At 39.4% G+C, this 18,349-nt stretch overlaps 1 protein-coding gene across 1 annotated transcript in view; it reads right to left on the bottom strand.

The window, feature by feature from the left end:
• Cpq (carboxypeptidase Q) overlaps positions 1 to 18,349 on the bottom strand; it is a 566,898-nt gene that overhangs the window by 429,816 nt on the left and 118,733 nt on the right. Inside the window, exon 3 of the mRNA XM_052161283.1 lies at positions 1,181 to 1,388. Coding sequence (XP_052017243.1) covers positions 1,181 to 1,388 — 208 coding nt within the window. The remainder of the gene's footprint in view (positions 1 to 1,180; positions 1,389 to 18,349) is intronic.

The following is an 18,349-nucleotide window of genomic DNA, read 5'->3' as shown; positions in this document are numbered from 1 at the left end:
AACCTAAATAAATTATTTTCAATTGCTTCTGCATTTTTTTTTTTGATATTTCAGTCCAGGCTGCATTTAAGAGGGGCTTCTTTTCTCTACTTTTTCCAAGTATTTTATTCATTTATATCAGTATGTGTTTGTGCCATGTATGTCTATTAAACCAGGCCAAAGAGATGCATGGTAGTTTTTAGAACTTTTATCCACTGCAATACTGTCTTTCTATGACTAAGATTCAATGAAGCACCTTGACCTGAGAATGTTGGTGCATGTTGTCTCAGGAGACTGAGGCAGAAGAATCATTTGAGTTCAATAGTTTACACCCAGATTGGGTAAATAGTGGGAGGTAGGGGCAGAAATATAACTCTTAAAAATTAAGAGTAGGGCTTCAGGGGTTAAGAGTACCTATTGCTCTTGTAGTTGAGCAGGTACCCACAAGGCGCTTCACAACCATCTCTAATTGTAGCTCTAAAAATAAATACATTCAGGCAAATGCTATGCACATAAAATATTTTAAAGTAATACAAAGTAAACAAATATGTTGCCATTACCTCAGCAGGGTTCTATAAAAGGCAAGTCTTCTATTTTCCTCAGATAACACCAACCAAACATTTATTTATACAGAAATCTATAGATAAGCAAGTATTTTTCCATAAGTTTACTTTATTTAGGCTTAAAAGGCATTTTATGGATGTGTAATTATTCACTTCTCTGTATAGGAGAGTCACGGGGCCAGAGATGGTAAAGAAACACAATGAGTTCACACAGTTGTTCAGAAAGATCTGTTTCTATGACAGAAGAGACATTCCCATCATGTCACACACTATGTTTTTATTTGACTTCTGTAGCAACATTGAAAACAGCCTGACCTCCTCTGCAGTTATTAATTTTGGATGAAGCACAGAAATTAACTCAGCTCTCCCTCCAATAAAATACATAGTATGTTAATTATAGAAAGAATGTTATGGGATCATTTTGAATGTGGAAAACCTTTCTTAGGAATTCATAATGATGCTTGGAATCCAAAAGAGGCCAAAGAAAATATTACAATGAAATTATCAAAAGTGGGATGGGGAGGAGATTCCATGAGCTATCATATTTTAATTTGGATGGTTTGCTTTTATTTCATAATGTCTTCTTGTTCGTGCAAAACTAATTTTTGAAGGTATTTCAAACAAATGTCACAACTCACCTATAGATGGAAAAGGAAGCTACTGACCGAATGAGGGATGCCACAGCCCCCACCTTGGCAGCTTCCACAGCTCCTTGTACCCGGTACTGCACTGTCTTCCTGTAGCCAGTGTAAGGCTGGTTATAAACAATGATCTTTCCTCTTGCCTCTGATGCCCTTCTTTGAAGTTCATCAAAAGAGGCCACCACCAGCACTTCTGCTGTGATGCCTAGAAGTAAAAGATGAACAGATTAACTTATGATTTCCCAACAGCCAGGTGGAATTGGTATACAAAATGTCACACATATTCTGTTGCTAGATCTGGCAAACGGAGTGGAGAAGATTGAAGTTTGAGAGCTAGTCACCATGGGAGCAAGACTGCAAGTTAGTCATCTTCCCTAGAGGGATACAACACATTCAAAATAATATAACATATAACTCTAAGTGTTTCAGCTCACTCCAGCAGCTGGCATTAAGTCACAAATTGCTTGAAATAGCACTTTTCCTTCATATGCTAAGAAATAATCTGATTTCATCAGAAGACAATATTTTTTAATTGCATTTCCTAAATCTTAACATTAATGACAAACATATTTACCCCTTAACTTTGGTATGTTACTAAACATTCTCAATTTCAGTAGAGGGCAGTAGCCCAGGAAGAATGTGCTTAGAAGACAATGTCTTTCATAAACCCAACTCTTAGCAAACAACATTCCTTCTCCTCAGAGAAAGTAAGCTTGTTTTTGTTTCTTCTTTGGATAAAAACACTCCAAAGGATGTGTGCATCACAATGTAACTCTTCACCAAAAATTACACTAACATCCTTCAAAAAAAAAAACCCTAAAAACTTAGAACATAAAGCTAGGCAGTGGTGTCACAGGCCTCTAATCTCAGCACATGGGAGGCAGAGGCAGGCAGATTTCTGAGTTTGAAGCCAGTCTGGTCTTCATAGTGAGTTCCAGGACAGTCAGGACTACACAGAGAAACCCTGTCTCAAAAAAACAAAAACAAAACAAAACAACAACAACAAAAAACTTAGAACATGTAACAATGCCCTAGAATCTGTTTGATGGGCTCACTTCCTTCCTCATACTTCTTTCCCACTTTACCATACCTTTCTGATTAAAGAAAAGCATTCTGTCTTCAAGAATTCAGGCAAACTCATAAAACATTTGCATATATGTATATGTATATAGATAGATAGATAGATAGATAGATAGATAGATAGAAGTATACATACACATATATACATGCATACATGCATACATATACACATACATACATACAAATACACATGTATGCACATACACATATGTACCCTTATATACACAAACACACACACATATATATGTATATATACTTATACACATGTAATACACATTCACATACATACTCACATATAACACATATACATGTACACACACTCAGACATACACACACCCACATGCACTTATAGAGAGGAAAGATGTAGTGCCAAATCTAACAAAGACATCAATTCTGGTTTTGCTTAATGTACATACTAGGAATTGATTTTAAGGCCTTGCTTGTGCTAGCCAAGCACTTGAAGGCTAAGCCACATTCACAGTTCCTAACATCTACTACTCTATGACTTTAGCCATGCAATCATTAAATATATCAGTAATTTGAAATAATGTATATATATATATATATATATAAGTTATATTTTCTTTTTTTTCTACTTTTTTTTATTCGATATAATTTATTTACATTTCAAATGATTTCCCCTTTTCTAGCCCCCCCCCCCACTCGCCGAAAGTCCCGTAAGACCCCTTCTCTTCCCCTGTCCTCCCTCCCACCCCTTCCCAGTTCCCTGTTCTGGTTTTGCCAAATACTGTTTCACTGAGTCTTTCCAGAACCAGGGACCACTCCTGCTTTCTTCTTGTATCTCATTTGATGTGTGGATTATGTTTTGGGTATTCCAGTTTTCTAGGTTAATATCCACTTATTAGTGAGTGCATACCATGATTCACCTTTTGAGTCTGGGTTACCTCACTTAGTATGATGTTCTCTAGCTCCATCCATTTGCCTAAGAATTTCATGAATTCATTGTTTCTAATGGCTGAATAGTACTCCATTGTGTAGATATACCACATTTTTTGCATCCACTCTTCTGTTGAGGGATACCTGGGTTCTTTCCAGCATCTGGCAATTATAAATAGGGCTGCTATGAACATAGTAGAGCATGTATCCTTATTACATGGTGGGGAATCCTCTGGGTATATGCCCAGGAGTGGTATAGCAGGATCTTCTGGAAGTGAGGTGCCCAGTTTTCGGAGGAACCGCCAGACTGATTTCCAGAGTGGTTGTACCAATTTGCAACCCCACCAGCAGTGGAGGAGTGTTCCTCTTTCTCCTCACCCTCTCCAACACCTGCTGTCTCCTGAATTTTTAATCTTAGCCATTCTGACTGGTGTAAGATGAAATCTTAGGGTTGTTTTGATTTGCATTTCCCTAATGACTAAGGAAGTTGAGCATTTTTTAAGATGCTTCTCCGCCATCCGAAGTTCTTCAGGTGAGAATTCTTTGTTTAACTCTGTACCCCATTTTTTAATAGGGTTGTTCTGTTTTCTGGAGTCTAACTTCTTGAGTTCTTTATATATATTGGATATTAGCCCTCTATCTGATGTAGGATTGGTGAAGATCTTTTCCCAATTTGTTGGTTGCCGATCTGTCCTCTTGATGGTGTCCTTTGCCTTACAGAAACTCTGTAACCTTATGAGGTCCCATTTGTCAATTCTTGCTCTTAAAGCATACGCTATTGGTGTTCTGTTCAGAAACTTTCTCCCTGTACCGATGTCCTCAAGGGTCTTCCCCAGTTTCTTTTCTATTAGCTTCAGAGTGTCTGGCTTTATGTGGAGGTCCTTGATCCATTTGGATTTGAGCTTAGTACAAGGAGACAAGGATGCATCAATTCGCATTCTTCTGCATGCTGACCTCCAGTTGAACCAGCACCATTTGTTGAAAAGGCTATCTTTTTTCCATTGGATGTTTTCAGCCTCTTTGTCGAGGATCAAGTGGCCATAGGTGTGTGGGTTCATTTCTGGATCTTCAATCCTGTTCCATTGATCCTCCTGCCTGTCACTGTACCAATACCATGCAGTTTTTAACACTATTGCTCTGTAGTATTGCTTGAGGTCAGGGATACTGATTCCCCCAGACTTTCTTTTGTTGCTGAGAATAGTTTTAGCTATCCTGGGTTTTTTGTTGTTCCAGATGAATTTGATAATTGCTCTTTCTAACTCTGTGAAGAATTGAGTTGGGATTTTGATGGATACCCATCAAAATCATTGAATCTGTATATTGCTTTTGGCAAAATGGCCATTTTAACTATATTGATTCTACCGATCCATGAGCATGGGAGGTTTTCCCATTTTTTGAGGTCTTCTTCCATTTCCTCCTTCAGAGTTTTGAATTTCTTGTTATACAGATCTTTCACATGTTTGGTAAGAGTCACCCCAAGATACTTTATACTGTTTGTGGCTATTGTGAAGGGGGTCATTTCCCTAATTTCTTTCTCAGCCTGCTTATCCTTTGAGTATAGGAAGGCCACTGATTTGCTTGAGTTGATTTTATAACCTGCCACTTTGCTGAAGTTGTTTATCAGCTGTAGGAGCTCTCTAGTGGAGTTTTTTGGGTCACTTAGGTAGACTATCATGTCGTCTGCAAATAATGATAGCTTGACTTCTTCCTTTCCAATTTGTATCCCTTTGACCTCCTTATGTTGTCGAATTGCCTGAGCTAGTACCTCAAGTACAATATTGAAAAGATAAGGAGAAAGGGGGCAGCCTTGTCTGGTCCCTGATTTCAGTGGGATTGCTTCAAGTTTCTCTCCATTTAGTTTGATGCTGGCTACCGGTTTGCTGTATATTGCTTTTACTATGTTTATGTATGGGCCTTGAATTCCTGTTCTCTCCAAGACTTTAAGCATGAAAGGATACTAAATTTTGTCAAATGCTTCTTCAGCATCCAATGAAATGACCATGTGTTTTTTTTTTTCTTTGAGTTTGTTTATGTAGTGGATTGCATTGATGGATTTGCGTATATTGTACCAACCCTGCATTCCCAGGATAAAGCCTACTTGATCGTGGTGGATGATCATTTTGATGTGTTCTTGGATTCGGTTGGCAAGAATTTTATTGAGTATTTTTGCATCAATGTTCATAAGGGAAATTGGTCTGAAGTTCTCTTTCTTTGTTGGATCTCTGTGTGGCTTTGGTATCAGCGTAATTTTGGCTTCGTAGAAGGAATTGGGTAGTGTTCCTTCTGTTTCTATTTTGTGGAATAGTTTGAAGAGTATTGGTGTTAACTCTTCTTTGAAGGTCTGATAGAATTCTGCACTGAAACCATCTGGTCCTGTGCTTTTTTTGGTTGGAAAACTTTCTATGACTCCTTCTATTTCTTTAGGCATTATGGGACTGTTTAGATGGTCTAGTTGGTCCTGATTTAATTTTGGTATTTGGTATCTGTCAAGGAAACAACCACTCTGGAAATCAGTCTGGCGGTTCCTCCAAAAACTGGGCACCTCACTTCCAGAAGATCCTGGTATACCACTCCTGGGCATATACCCAGAGGATTCCTCACCATGTAATAAGGATACATGCTCTATTATGTTCATAGCAGCCCTATTTATAATTGCCAGATGCTGGAAAGAACCCAGGTATCCCTCAACAGAAGAGTGGATGCAAAAAATGTGGTATATCTACACAATGGAGTACTATTCAGCCATTAGAAACAATGAATTCATGAAATTCTTAGGCAAATGGATGGAGCTAGAGAACATCATACTAAGTGAGGTAACCCAGACTCAAAAGGTGAATCATGGTATGCACTCACTAATAAGTGGATATTAACCTAGAAAACTGGAATACCCAAAACATAATCCACACATCAAATGAGGTACAAGAAGAAAGGAGGAGTGGCCCCTGGTTCTGAAAAGACTCAGTGAAGCAGTATTCGGCAAAACCAGAACGGGGAAGTGGGAAGGGGTGGGTGGGAGGACAGGGGAAGAGAAGGGGGCTTACGGGACTTTCGGGGAGTGGGGGGCTAGAAAAGGGGAAACCATTTGAAATGTAAATAAATTATATTGAATAAAAAAATTTTAAAAAAAGAAATGTTCAACATCCTTAGTCATCAGAAAAATGTAAATCAAAATGACTGGGAAATCCTACCTCATAACATTCAGAAAGGCTAAGATCAGAAACACAGGTGACAGACGTTGGCAAGGATGTGGTGAAAGTAGAACACTCCTTCATTGTTGGTGGGACTGTAAGCTAGTAAGAACACTTTGGAAATCAACCTGGCAGTTCCTGAGAAAATTGGAAATAGTTCTACCTAAAAACCCAGGTATACCGCTCCTCAGCATATACCCAAAATATACCCCATTACATAATAAGGACACAAGACACTGTTCATATCAGTCTTATTTATAATTGCCAGAAACTGGGAACAACCCATATGTCCCTCAAAAGAAGAATGGATACAGAAAATGTGGTACATATACATAGTGGAGTACCACACAATAACTTCATGCAATTCTCAGGCAAATGGATGGAACTAGAAAATATCATCTAGAGTAAGTTAACCCAGATACACATGGTATATACTCACTAATAAATGGATACTAGCTCCAAAGCTCACAATGCCCATGATACAACCTTCAGAGCATATGGAGCATAGAAAAAGGAAGACTAGGTGGTGAATGCTTCAGTCCTGCATTGAAGGAGGAACAGGGTGATTGTGGGAGATGGAAGGAGAGGGGGACAAGGGAGGGAGAAAGGAGGGGGAGGAAACAAGGATGGCAGTATCAGAAACTGGAGGAGAGAGGTACAGAGGGTCAGGACATTGAAGAAAAATAGCTAGCAGGAGGGATGAGGAACTTGGGATAGCCATTGGCGGGTCCCAGACAGCAGAGAAACATGAGACTCCAGGACCCAACAGGATTGACTTTAGCCATAATTCACCGAGAAGGGGGAGATAGAACCTATGGAGACCACCTCCAGTAGATAGATAGGAACAGCTGCTGGTCAAGAAATGGGGCCACTGACCCATTTCAAAGTTTTTTGACCGAGAAATATTCCTGTCCAAAGGAAGAACAGGGAAAAAATGGAACAAAGACTGAAGAAAGGGTCAACTTGGAATGGCCCTACCTGGGCAACATCATGTCTGCAGACAACAAACCCAACACTGTTGCCATGGCCAAGAGGCACTTTCTGACATGAAACAAGTGTGGCGGTTCCTTGGGAGGTCTGGCCACCAACTGACCAATGCAGATGCTGATGCTTGGAGCCAACCATCAGACTAAGCACAGGGAACCTGGTGGGGGAGCTACAAGAACTGAAGGAGCAGAGGCAGATTGCAACCACACTGGAAGGACAACATAAGCTGGACTGTCTACCCAGTTCTTCCAAAGTCTAGACCACTAACAAAGGAATGTATCTGGAGGGATCCATGGATCCAGATACATATGTAGCAGAGGATGGCCTTGCCTGACAGCAATGGGAGGGGAGGCTCTTGGTCCCTGGGAGGTTTGATGCCCCAGAGTAGGGGGATGCTGGAGCCATGGGGCAGAGAATATGGGTGGGTGGGGCAGCACTCTCATACAGGCAAAGTAGAAGGGGAGGGCAGATGTAGAATCGGAAGTTGGTGGAGGGTAACCATGAAGTGGGATATGATTTGAGATACAAACAAATGGAATGATTAAGAAAAAACATTAAAAAATTACAAAAATAAATAAAGATTGAATGGATAAATCCAACATTATGTGCAAACAATGGGATAATGTTGGCATCTGGATTAATGCTACTAGAAATAAAGCTACATTTCTACAAAAATTTTTTATTAGATATATTCTGTATTTACATTTCAAATGATTTCCCCTTTCCTGGATCCTTCCTCCCTGAAAGCTCCCATAAGTCCTCTTTCCTCCCCCAGATCCCCAATCTACCCCTTCCCGTTTCCCTGTCCTGGTATTCCCCTACAGTGCTACAATGAGCCTTTCCTTGACCAGGGGCCTCTCCTTCCTTCTTCTTGGGCTTTATTTGATAGGTGAATTGTGTCTTGGGTATTCCAAGCTTCTAAGCTAGTATCCACTTACCACTGAGTAACACCATGAGTGTTCTTTTGTGATTGGGTTACCTCACTTAGGGTGATATTCTCCAGTTCCATCCATTTGTATAAAAATTTCATGAATTCATTTTCTTTAATGGCTGAATAGCACTCCATTGTGTATATATACGACATTTTCAGTATCCATTCCTCTATTGAGGGATACTTGGGTTCTTTCCAGCTTCTGGCTATTATAAATAGGGCTGCTATGAACATAGTGGAGCATGTATCCTTATTACATGCTGGGGAATCCTCTGGGTATATGCCCAGGAGTGGTATAGCGAGGTCCTCCTGTAGTATCATGCTCAGTTTTCTGAGGAACTGCCAGACTGATTTCCAGAGTGGCTGTACCAGCTTGCAACCCCCACCCCCATCCCCAGCAGTGGAGGAGTGTTCCTCTTTCTCCACATCCTCACCAGCACCTGCCGTCTCCTGAGTTTTTCAACTTAGGCATTCTTACTGGTGTGAGGAGAAATCTCAGGGTTGTTTTGATTTGCATTTCCTTGATGTCTAGAGATGTTGAACATTTCTTTAGGTGCATCTCCACCATTTTATATTCCTCAGGTGAAAATTCTTTGTTTAGCTCTGTACCCCATTTTTTAATAGGGTTATTTGATTCTCTGGAGTGTGCCTTCTTGAGTTCTTTGTATATCTTGGATATAAGCCTTCTGTCAGATGTAGAGTTGGTAAAGATCTTTTCCCAATTTGTTAGTTGCTGTTTTGTTCTTTTGACAATATCTTTTGCCTTACAGAACTCAATAATTTTATGAGGTCCCATTTGTCAATTCTTGATCTTAGAGAACAAGCTATTGGTATTTTGTTTAGGAAAATTTCCCCTGTGCCCATGTCCTCAAGGGTTTCCCCAGTTTCTTTTCTATTAGTTTCAGTGTGTCTGGTTTTATGCAGAGGTCCTTGATCCACTTGTACATGAGCTTAGTACAAGGAGATAAGAATGGTTCAATTTGCAGTCTTATGCATGCTGACCTCCAGTTGAACCAGCACATTTTGTTAAAAGGCTATCTTTTTTACACAGAATGGTTGCAGCTCCTTTGTCAAAGATCAAGTGAGCATAGCTTTGTGGGTTAATTTCTGGGTCTTCAGTTCTATTCCATTGATCTACTTGCCTGTCACTGTACCAATACCATGCAGTTTTTAACACAATTGCTCTATAGTACTGCTTGAGGTCAGGGATACTGATTCCCCCAGAAGTTCTTTTTCTGTTGAGAATAGTTTTAGCTATCCTGTGTTTTTTGTTACTCCAGATGAATTTGAGAATTGTTCTTTCTAAGTCTATGAAGAATTGAGTTGGGATTTTGATAGGGATTGCATTGAATTGGTATATTGCTTTTGGCAGGATGGCCATTTTTTACTATATTAATCCTGCAAATCCAAGAGCATGAAAGATTTTTCCATCTTCTGGGGTCTTCTTGGATTTCTTTCTTCAAAGACTTGAAGTTCCTGTCATACAGATCTTTCACTTGTTTAGTTAGAGTCACACCAAGGTACTTTATATTTTTTGTGGCTATTGTGAAGGGTGTCATTTCACCAATTTCTTTCTCAGACTGTTTATCCTTTGAGTATAAGAAGGATACTGAGTTCCTTGAGTTAGTTTTATGTCTTGCCACTTTGCTGAAGTTGTTTATCAGCTGTAGGAGTTCTCTAGTAGAGTTTTTTGGGTCACATAAGTAGATTACCATATCATCTGCAAATACTGATAGTTTGATTTCTTCCTTTCCAATTTGTATCCCTTTGACCTCCTTATGTTTTCTAATTGCTCTAGCTAGAACTTCAAGTACTATATTGAAAAGATATGGAGAGAGAGTGCTTCTTTTGGTTGGGAGACTGTCAATGACCACTTTTATTTCTTTAGGGGTTATGGGACTATTTAGATGGTCTATCTGATCCTAATTAAATTTTGGTATTTGGTATCTGTCTAGAAAATTGTCGATTTCATCCAGATTTTTCAGTTGTGTAGAGAATAGGCTTTTGTAGTAGGAACTGATAATTTTTCTAATTTCCTGAGTTTCAATTGTTATTTCTCCCTTTTCATTTATGATTTTGTTAATTTGGATACTGCCTCTGTGGCCTTTGGTTAGTCTGGCTAAGGGTTTATCTATCTTGTTGATTTTCTCAAAGAACCAGCTCCTGCATTTGTTGATCCCTTGTATAGTTCTTGTTGTTTCAACTTGGTTGTTTAAAGTCCTGAGTTTGATGATTTCCTGCCTTCTACTCCTCTTGGGTGTATTAGCTTCTTTCTGCTCTAAAGCTCTCAGGTGTGCTGTTAAGCTGCTAGTGTATGCTTTCTCCAGCTTCTTTTGTAGGCACTCAGAGCTATGAGTTTTCCTCTTAGCACTGCTTTCATTGTGTCCCATAAATTTGGATATGTTATGCTTTCATTTTCAGTAAATTCTAAAAGGTTTTGATTTCTTTATTTATTTCTTCCTTGACCAAAGTATCATTGAGTAGAGCATTGTTCAGCTTCCATGTGTATGTGGGCTTTCTGTTGTTTTTGTTGCTATTGAAGACCACTCTTACGACATAGTGATCTGATATGAGGCATGGAATTAGTTCGACCTTCTTATATCTGTTGAGGTCTGTTTTGTGGCCAATTATAGGGTCAGTTTTGGAGAAGGTACCAGGAGGTGCTGAGAAGAAAGTATATTCTTTTGATTTAGGATGAAATGTTATATAGATATCTATTGAATCTTTTTGGTCCCAAACTTCTCTTAGTCTTATTGTGTCTCTGTTTAGTTTGTGTTCCCTGATCTGTCCATTGAGGAGAGTGGGATGTTGAAGTCACCCACAATTATTGTGGGGAGTGTGATGTGTGCTTTAAGCTTTAGTAAAGTTTTCTTTACAAATGAGGGTGACCTTGTATTTGCGGCATAGATATTCAGAATTGAGAGTTCTTCCTGGTAGATCTTTCCTTTGATCAGTATAAAGTGTCCCTCCGTGTCTTTTTTTGATGACTTTTGGTTGACAGACTATTTTATTGGATATTAAAGTGGCTACTCCCGCTTGTTTCCTGGGACCATTTGTTTGGAAAACTGTTTTTCAGTCTTTTACTCTGAGGTAGTGTTTGTCTTTGACACTGAGATGCAACAAAATCCTGTATGCAACAAAATGGTGGGTCCTGTTTACTTATCCAGTCTGTCAGCCTAGGTCTTTTTGGGGGGCAATTGAGTCCATTGATGCTAAGAGAGATTAAGAAATAGTGATTGTTGCTTCCTGCTATTTTTGATGTAATTTTTATGTTTGTGTGTTTATCTTCTTTTGGGTTTGTTGAAAGAAGATTAATTTCTTGCTTTTTCTAGTGTGTAGTTTCCCTCCTTTTGTGGTTTTCCATTCATTATCCTTTGAAGGGATGGATTTGTGGAAATTTGTGTTTGTCATGAAATACCTTGGTTTCTCCATCTATGGTAATTGAGAGATTTGCTGGATATAGCAGTCTGAGTTGGCATTTGTGTTTCCATAGGGTCTGTACGACATCTGCCCAGGCTCTCCTGGCTTTCATAGTCTCTGTTGGAAAATCTGGTGGAATTCTTTTTATGTTGCTTGACTTTTTCCCTTACTGCTTCTAATATTCTTTCTTTGTTTAGTACATTTGGTGTTTTAATTATTATGTGATGGGAAGAATTTCTTTTCTGGTCAAATCTATTTGGAGTTCTGTAGACTTCTTGTATGTTCATGGGCATCTGTTTCTTTAGGTTAGGGAAGTTTTCTTCTATAATTTTGTTGAAGATATTTACTGGCCCTTTAAGTTGGAAATCTTCACTCTATTCTATACCTATAATCCTTAGGTTTGGTCTTCTCATTTTGTCCTGGATATCCTTATGTTTCAGGTCAGGAGCTTTTTGCATTTTTTTTTCATTTTCTTTGACTGTTGTATCAATGCTTTGTATGGTATCTTCTGCATCTGAGATTCTTCTATCTCTTGTATTTTGTTGTTGATGCTTGGATCCATGACTCCTGACTTCTTTCCTAGGTTTTCTAGGTCCTGAGTTGTTTCCCTTTGTGATTTCATTATTGTTTCTACCTCCTTCTTTAGATCTTTAGATGGCTTTGTTTAATTTCTTCACCTGTTTTGTTGTGTTTTCCCTTAGTTCTTCATGAGCTTCTCCCTGTTTACTTGTGCTCCCCAATATTTCTTTAAGGGAGTTATTTTTGCCCTTCTAGAAGCCCTCCATCAGCATCATGACCTGTGATTTTAAATCCAAATCTTGCTTTCCTGGTCTGTTGCAGAATCCAGGACTTGCTGTTGTGGGAGAATTGGGTTTGGATGGTGCCATGTTGCCTTGATTACTGTTAGCAAAGTTCCTATATTTGCCTTTTGCCATCTAGTTATCTCTGGTATTAGTTGGTCCTGCTGTCACTGGCTGGTGCTTGCCCCTCCTGTGTGCCTACAGGCCTAGTTCAGCAATCCTGGGTGATGTGCTTTACCTTGGCACAAATTGCTGTGGTGCTGCTGAGTTCCTGGGTACAGGTAGAGGCCTGGTGTAGTGTGTCCCAACCCATCCTGTACTCTGGTGATCCCTGCCTACCAATCTGTTATACAGTCACAGGAGCAAAGATGGAGGCTGAGAACCACTCTCTTGTAGTTGTATTTGGGTATGTGGCTCTGTGGCCCCAATCAAGTCTGGTTACAGGCTGTCCTTGCTGTCTCCTCCATGCAGCTGGGTGGATATCTGTCTTCTTGTACCACTTGGAAATGGTGTGCTGTGGCATAGGATGTTCCCAATCTGGAGGCAGAAACTAGAAATCTTCTGCCAGAGACCTCTGGACAGGATCCTCCGATCTACTTCAGAGAGTTCTGCAAAGCTCTATTAACACCAGCAGAACACTTTGAGATATTTCCAGACACTTCTCAGTGGATTTCCCTTCTTTGCTGGGCTTCAAAGCTCTAGGGGTAACAAGTCATCCCACTGTGCAATCACGTGGGCTGAGTTCCTGGGCGGCTGCAAGCATGCTTGGGGACCTCAATGATCCCCTGCATCCAGGAGCAGTGAAGCAGTGAATGTGCTCTTCTCACAGTCTTACAGTCTTACAAATATTCAAAATTAAATTAATAGAAGGCTGTTTCTTCACTACATTGTATCATTCAAATTCCATTGATACATGAAAGATTGGAGACTTCAAGAGCCTTAAACCAAGTTTGACAGCACAGAGGCCAACATAAATATTTGTAATATCTACAGGCCAAACCTAGCACCACAGACTTGGAATAAGAGGCTGGATTAATAAATTTTCCTGGAGGCAGAGTCCTATCTGCTTCCTTTGTCTGTTTTATCCTATCATCCAATCACTATTAAAACACTGATAATTTTCCACTTAGAAATCAATATTGATTGAAATCATGTCTCCTGTCCCATACTGCTATATGTTCCCATTTTAGGTCATTATGAGCTTTATTTCAGACTTGTATGAACCCTGCCTCCTCAGCACTTCCACATCTACTGGCCTCTCTGTCTCCAGCTCAGCTCATTCAAAACTCCACAGCGCTTCAAGCTAGGACTCCATAAACCACTGAGAAGTTGGATCTGTCCATGGCATCTCTTCTGTCCTCCTTTTACACTGCTCACCTTTCAGCCTGCCATTCTAAGCCTGTCTGCATCTACAGACATACTTTTATTTTTGACGTCACCAGGACTAACAATATTCCCATTCTCTTTCTCTGCTAAATTTGCTCATGATTTCTTTACTCACAGTCTTGTACATTATATCTTATGGGCCCCATTTTATCAACTTTATCACCAGAACAGGTTACTTATCCACCGGAATCCTGTTGAAAATCACTGCTATTTCCAGTTCCATCCATTTGCCTAAAAAATTCATGAATGCTTTATTTTTAATTGCTGAATAGTACTCCATTGTGTATATATACCACATCTGGAAAATATCATCCTAAGTGAGGTAACGCAATCACAAAAGAATACACATGGAATGCAATCATTGATAAGTGGATATTAATTAGCCCTGAAGCTCTGAATACTGAAGATACAATTAGCATATCAAATGTTTCTCATGAAAAAGGAAGAAGAGGGCCCTAATCCTGCAAAGACTTGATCCAGCATTGTAGGGGAGTACCAGGACAGAGAAAAGGGAGGGGCAAAGATAGGAGAATGGATGGAGAGAAGAGGACTTATGGAACATATGGGGAGGGGTACTGAGAAAGGGGAAGGCTTTTAGAATGTAGACAAAGAATATAGAAAATAAATTTTAAAAAATTTTAAAAAAGAAAAGCACTGCTATTGAAAATCGCTGCTTTAAAGAGCTTTTTCTGTACTCCTCTTTTTTGTTCTATCTTCTCACTCTCAAAGCTATTAAGGCATAAGTACATCTATCTTTTTTCCACTGGATGGTTGTAGCTCCTTTATCAAAGATCAAATGACCATAATTCTGTGGGTTCATTTTTGGATCTTCAATTCTATTGAAGGCTGTTCGGAATCCTAGGTATAGCCGTGTGAGAGACAAATAAAACTCTATTTGGGGTTCTCTTTCCCCAAAATTGTCTACTTGGGATGTGGGGTCATGATTGTTTTGCAGAACTAATACAGTGCTTAGTAGTGCATGAGCACAGTTGGTCACTGTGTGAAACTTGATTGAAACTGCTCCAAATAATATATCATTCTCTATGTCTAAAATTTATCCAACTTGACCTATAAAATTTGATAGTCTTTTCATAGTAACTCAGGAACCTGGTTCTCATACCACTCCCCCAGGGCACATCTGTAAATCAAGAGCTCAAAGACACTCAAGGCAGTCTAAGTAGAACTATTAATTTCAGGTGTAGGAACTCAGATACTAGAACATAAGAACATTTGCCTAAATATCATTTCTTTACACACAATTCTGCATCTAATATTAAAACAAATCCATTTCTGATTTTGTTAATTTGGGTACTGTCTCAAATTAGAAAGAACAATTCTCAAATTCATCTGGAATACCAAAAAACTCAGGATGGCTAAAACTGTTCTCAACAGTAAAAGAACTTCTGGGGGAATCAGTATCCCCAACCTCAAGCAGTACTACAGAGCAATTGTGTTAAAAGCTGCATGGTATTGGTACAGTGACAGGCAAGTAGATCGATGGACTAGAATTGAAGATCTGGAAATGAACCCACAGAATTATGGTCACTTGAGTTTTGATAAAGGAGCTACAACCATCCAGTGGAAAAAATATAGCCTCTTCAACAAATGGTCCTGCTTCAACTGGAGGTCAGCATGCAAAAGACTGCAAATTGATCCATTCTTATCTCCTTGTACTAAGCTCAAGTTCAAGTAGATCAAGAACCTCAAAATAAGATCAGACACACTGAAATTAATAGAAAAGAAACTGGGGAAGACCCTTGAGGACATGGGCACAGGGGAAAATTTGCTCAACAGAAAACCAATAGCTTATGCTCTAAGATCAAGAATTGACAAATGGGACCTCATGAAACTACAAAGCTACTCTAAGGCAAAGGACATTGTCAAAAGAACAAAATGGCAACCAACAAATTGGGAAAAGATCTTTACCAACTCTACATCTGACAGAGGACTTATATCCAAGATATACAAAGAACTCAAGAAGGTACACTCCAGAGAGCCAAATAACCCCCTTAAAAATGGGGGACAGAGCTAAACAAAAAATTTTCCTGGAGGAATATCGAATGGCTGAGAAGCACCTAAAGAAATGTTCAACATCCTTAGTCATCAGGGAAATGCAAATCAAAGCAACCCTGAGATTTCACTTCACACCAGTCAGAATGGCTAAGATCAAAAAGTCAGGAGAAAATGCATGCTGGCAAGGATATGGAGAAAGGAACACTCCTCCACTGCTGGTGGGGTTGCAAGCTGGTATTACCACTCTGGAAGTCAGTCTGGCAGTTCCTCAGAAAGCTGGGAATGATACTTCTAGAGGACCCACTATACCACTCCTAGACATATACCCAGAGGACTCCCCAGCATGTAATAAGGATACATGTTCCACTAAGTTCATAGCATCCCTATTTATAATAGCCAGAAGCTGGAAAGAACCCTTAGCCAGACTGACCAAAGGGCACAGAGAAAGTATCCAAATTAACAAACTTAGAACTGAAAAGGGAGATATAACAACAGAAACTGAGGAAATCCAAAAAATCATCAGATCCTACTACAAGAGCCTGTACTCAACACAACTGGAGAATCTGGAGGAAATGGACAATTTCCTTGACAGATACCAAATACCAAAATTAAATCAGGACCAAATAGATCATCTAAACAGGCCCATAATGCCTAAAGAAATTGAAGGAGTCATAGAAAGTCTTCCAACCAAAAAAAGCACAGGACCAGATGGTTTCAGTGCAGAATTCTATCAGACCTTCAAAGAAGAGTTAACACCAATACTCTTCAAATTATTCCACAAAATAGAAACAGAAGGAACACTACCCAATTCCTTCTATGAAGCCACAATTACGCTGATACCAAAACCACACAAAGATCCAACAAAGAAAGAGAACTTCAGACCAATTTCCCTTATGAATATCGATGCAAAAATACTCAATAAAATTCTTGCCAACCGAATCCAAGAACACATCAAAACGATCATCCACCATGATCAAGTAGGCTTTATCCCGGGAATGCGGGGTTGGTTCAATATACGGAAATCCATCAATGCAATCCACTACATAAACAAACTCAAAGAACAAAACGACATGGTCATTTTATTGGATGCTGAAAAAGCATTTGACAAAATTCAGCATCCTTTCATGCTTAAAGTCTTGGAGAGAACAGGAATTCAAGGCCCATACCTAAACATAGTAAAAGCAATATACAGCAAACCGGTAGCCAGCATCAAACTAAATGGAGAGAAACTTGAAGCAATCCCACTAAAATCAGGGACTAGACAGGGCTGCCCCCTTTCTCCTTATCTTTTCAATATTGTACTTGAGGTACTAGCTCAGGCAATTCGACAACATAAGGAGGTCAAAGGGATACAAATTGGAAAGGAAGAAGTAAAACTATCATTATTTGCAGATGACATGATAGTCTACCTAAGTGACCCAAAAAACTCCACTAGAGAACTCCTACAGCTGATAAACAACTTCAGCAAAGTGGCAGGTTATAAAATCAACTCAAGCAAATCAGTGGCCTTCCTATACTCAAAGGATAAGCAAGCTGAGAAAGAAATTAGGGAAATGACCCCCTTCACAATAGCCACAAACAGTATAAAGTATCTAGGGGTGACTCTTACCAAACATGTGAAAGATCTGTATAACAAGAACTTCAAGACTCTGAAGAAGGAAATGGAAGAAGACCTCAAAAAATGGGAAAACCTCCCATGCTCATGGATCAGTAGAATCAATATAGTTAAAATGGCCATTTTGCCAAAAGCAATATACAGATTCAATGCAATACCCGTCAAAATCCCAACTCAATTCTTCACAGAGTTAGAAAGAGCAATTATCAAATTCATCTGGAACAACAAAAAACCCAGGATAGCTAAAACTATTCTCAGCAACAAAAGAAAGTCTGGGGAATCAGTATCCCTGACCTCAAGCAATACTACAGAGCAATAGTGTTAAAAACTACATGGCATTGGTACAGTGACAGGCAGGAGGATCAATGGAACAGGATTGAAGATCCAGAAATGAACCCACACACCTATGGCCACTTGATCCTCGACAAAGAGGCTGAAAACATCCAATGGAAAAAAGATAGCCTTTTCAACAAATGGCGCTGGTTCAACTGGAGGTCAGCATGCAGAAGAATTCGAATTAATCCATCCTTGTCTCCTTGTTACTAAGCTCAACTCCAAATGGATCAAGGACCTCCACATAAAGCCAGACACTCTGAAGCTAATAGAAAAGAAACTGGGGAAGACCCTTGAGGACATCGGTACAGGGAGAAAGTTTCTGAACAGAACACCAATAGCATGTGCTCTAAGATCAAGAATTGACAAATGGGACCTCATAAAATTACAAAGTGTTTGTAAGGCAAAGGACACCATCAAGAGGACAAATCGGCAACCAACAAATTGGGAAAAGATCTTCACCAATCCTACATCAGACAGAGGGCTCATATCCAATATATATAAAGAACTCAAGAA

The sequence above is a fragment of the Apodemus sylvaticus genome, chromosome 17 (assembly GCF_947179515.1).
Source record: "Apodemus sylvaticus chromosome 17, mApoSyl1.1, whole genome shotgun sequence".
Classification (NCBI taxonomy): Eukaryota; Metazoa; Chordata; class Mammalia; order Rodentia; family Muridae; genus Apodemus; species Apodemus sylvaticus.
The sequence above is the reverse complement of the archived record's forward strand: the minus strand, read 5'-3'. Positions and strand labels throughout refer to the sequence as shown.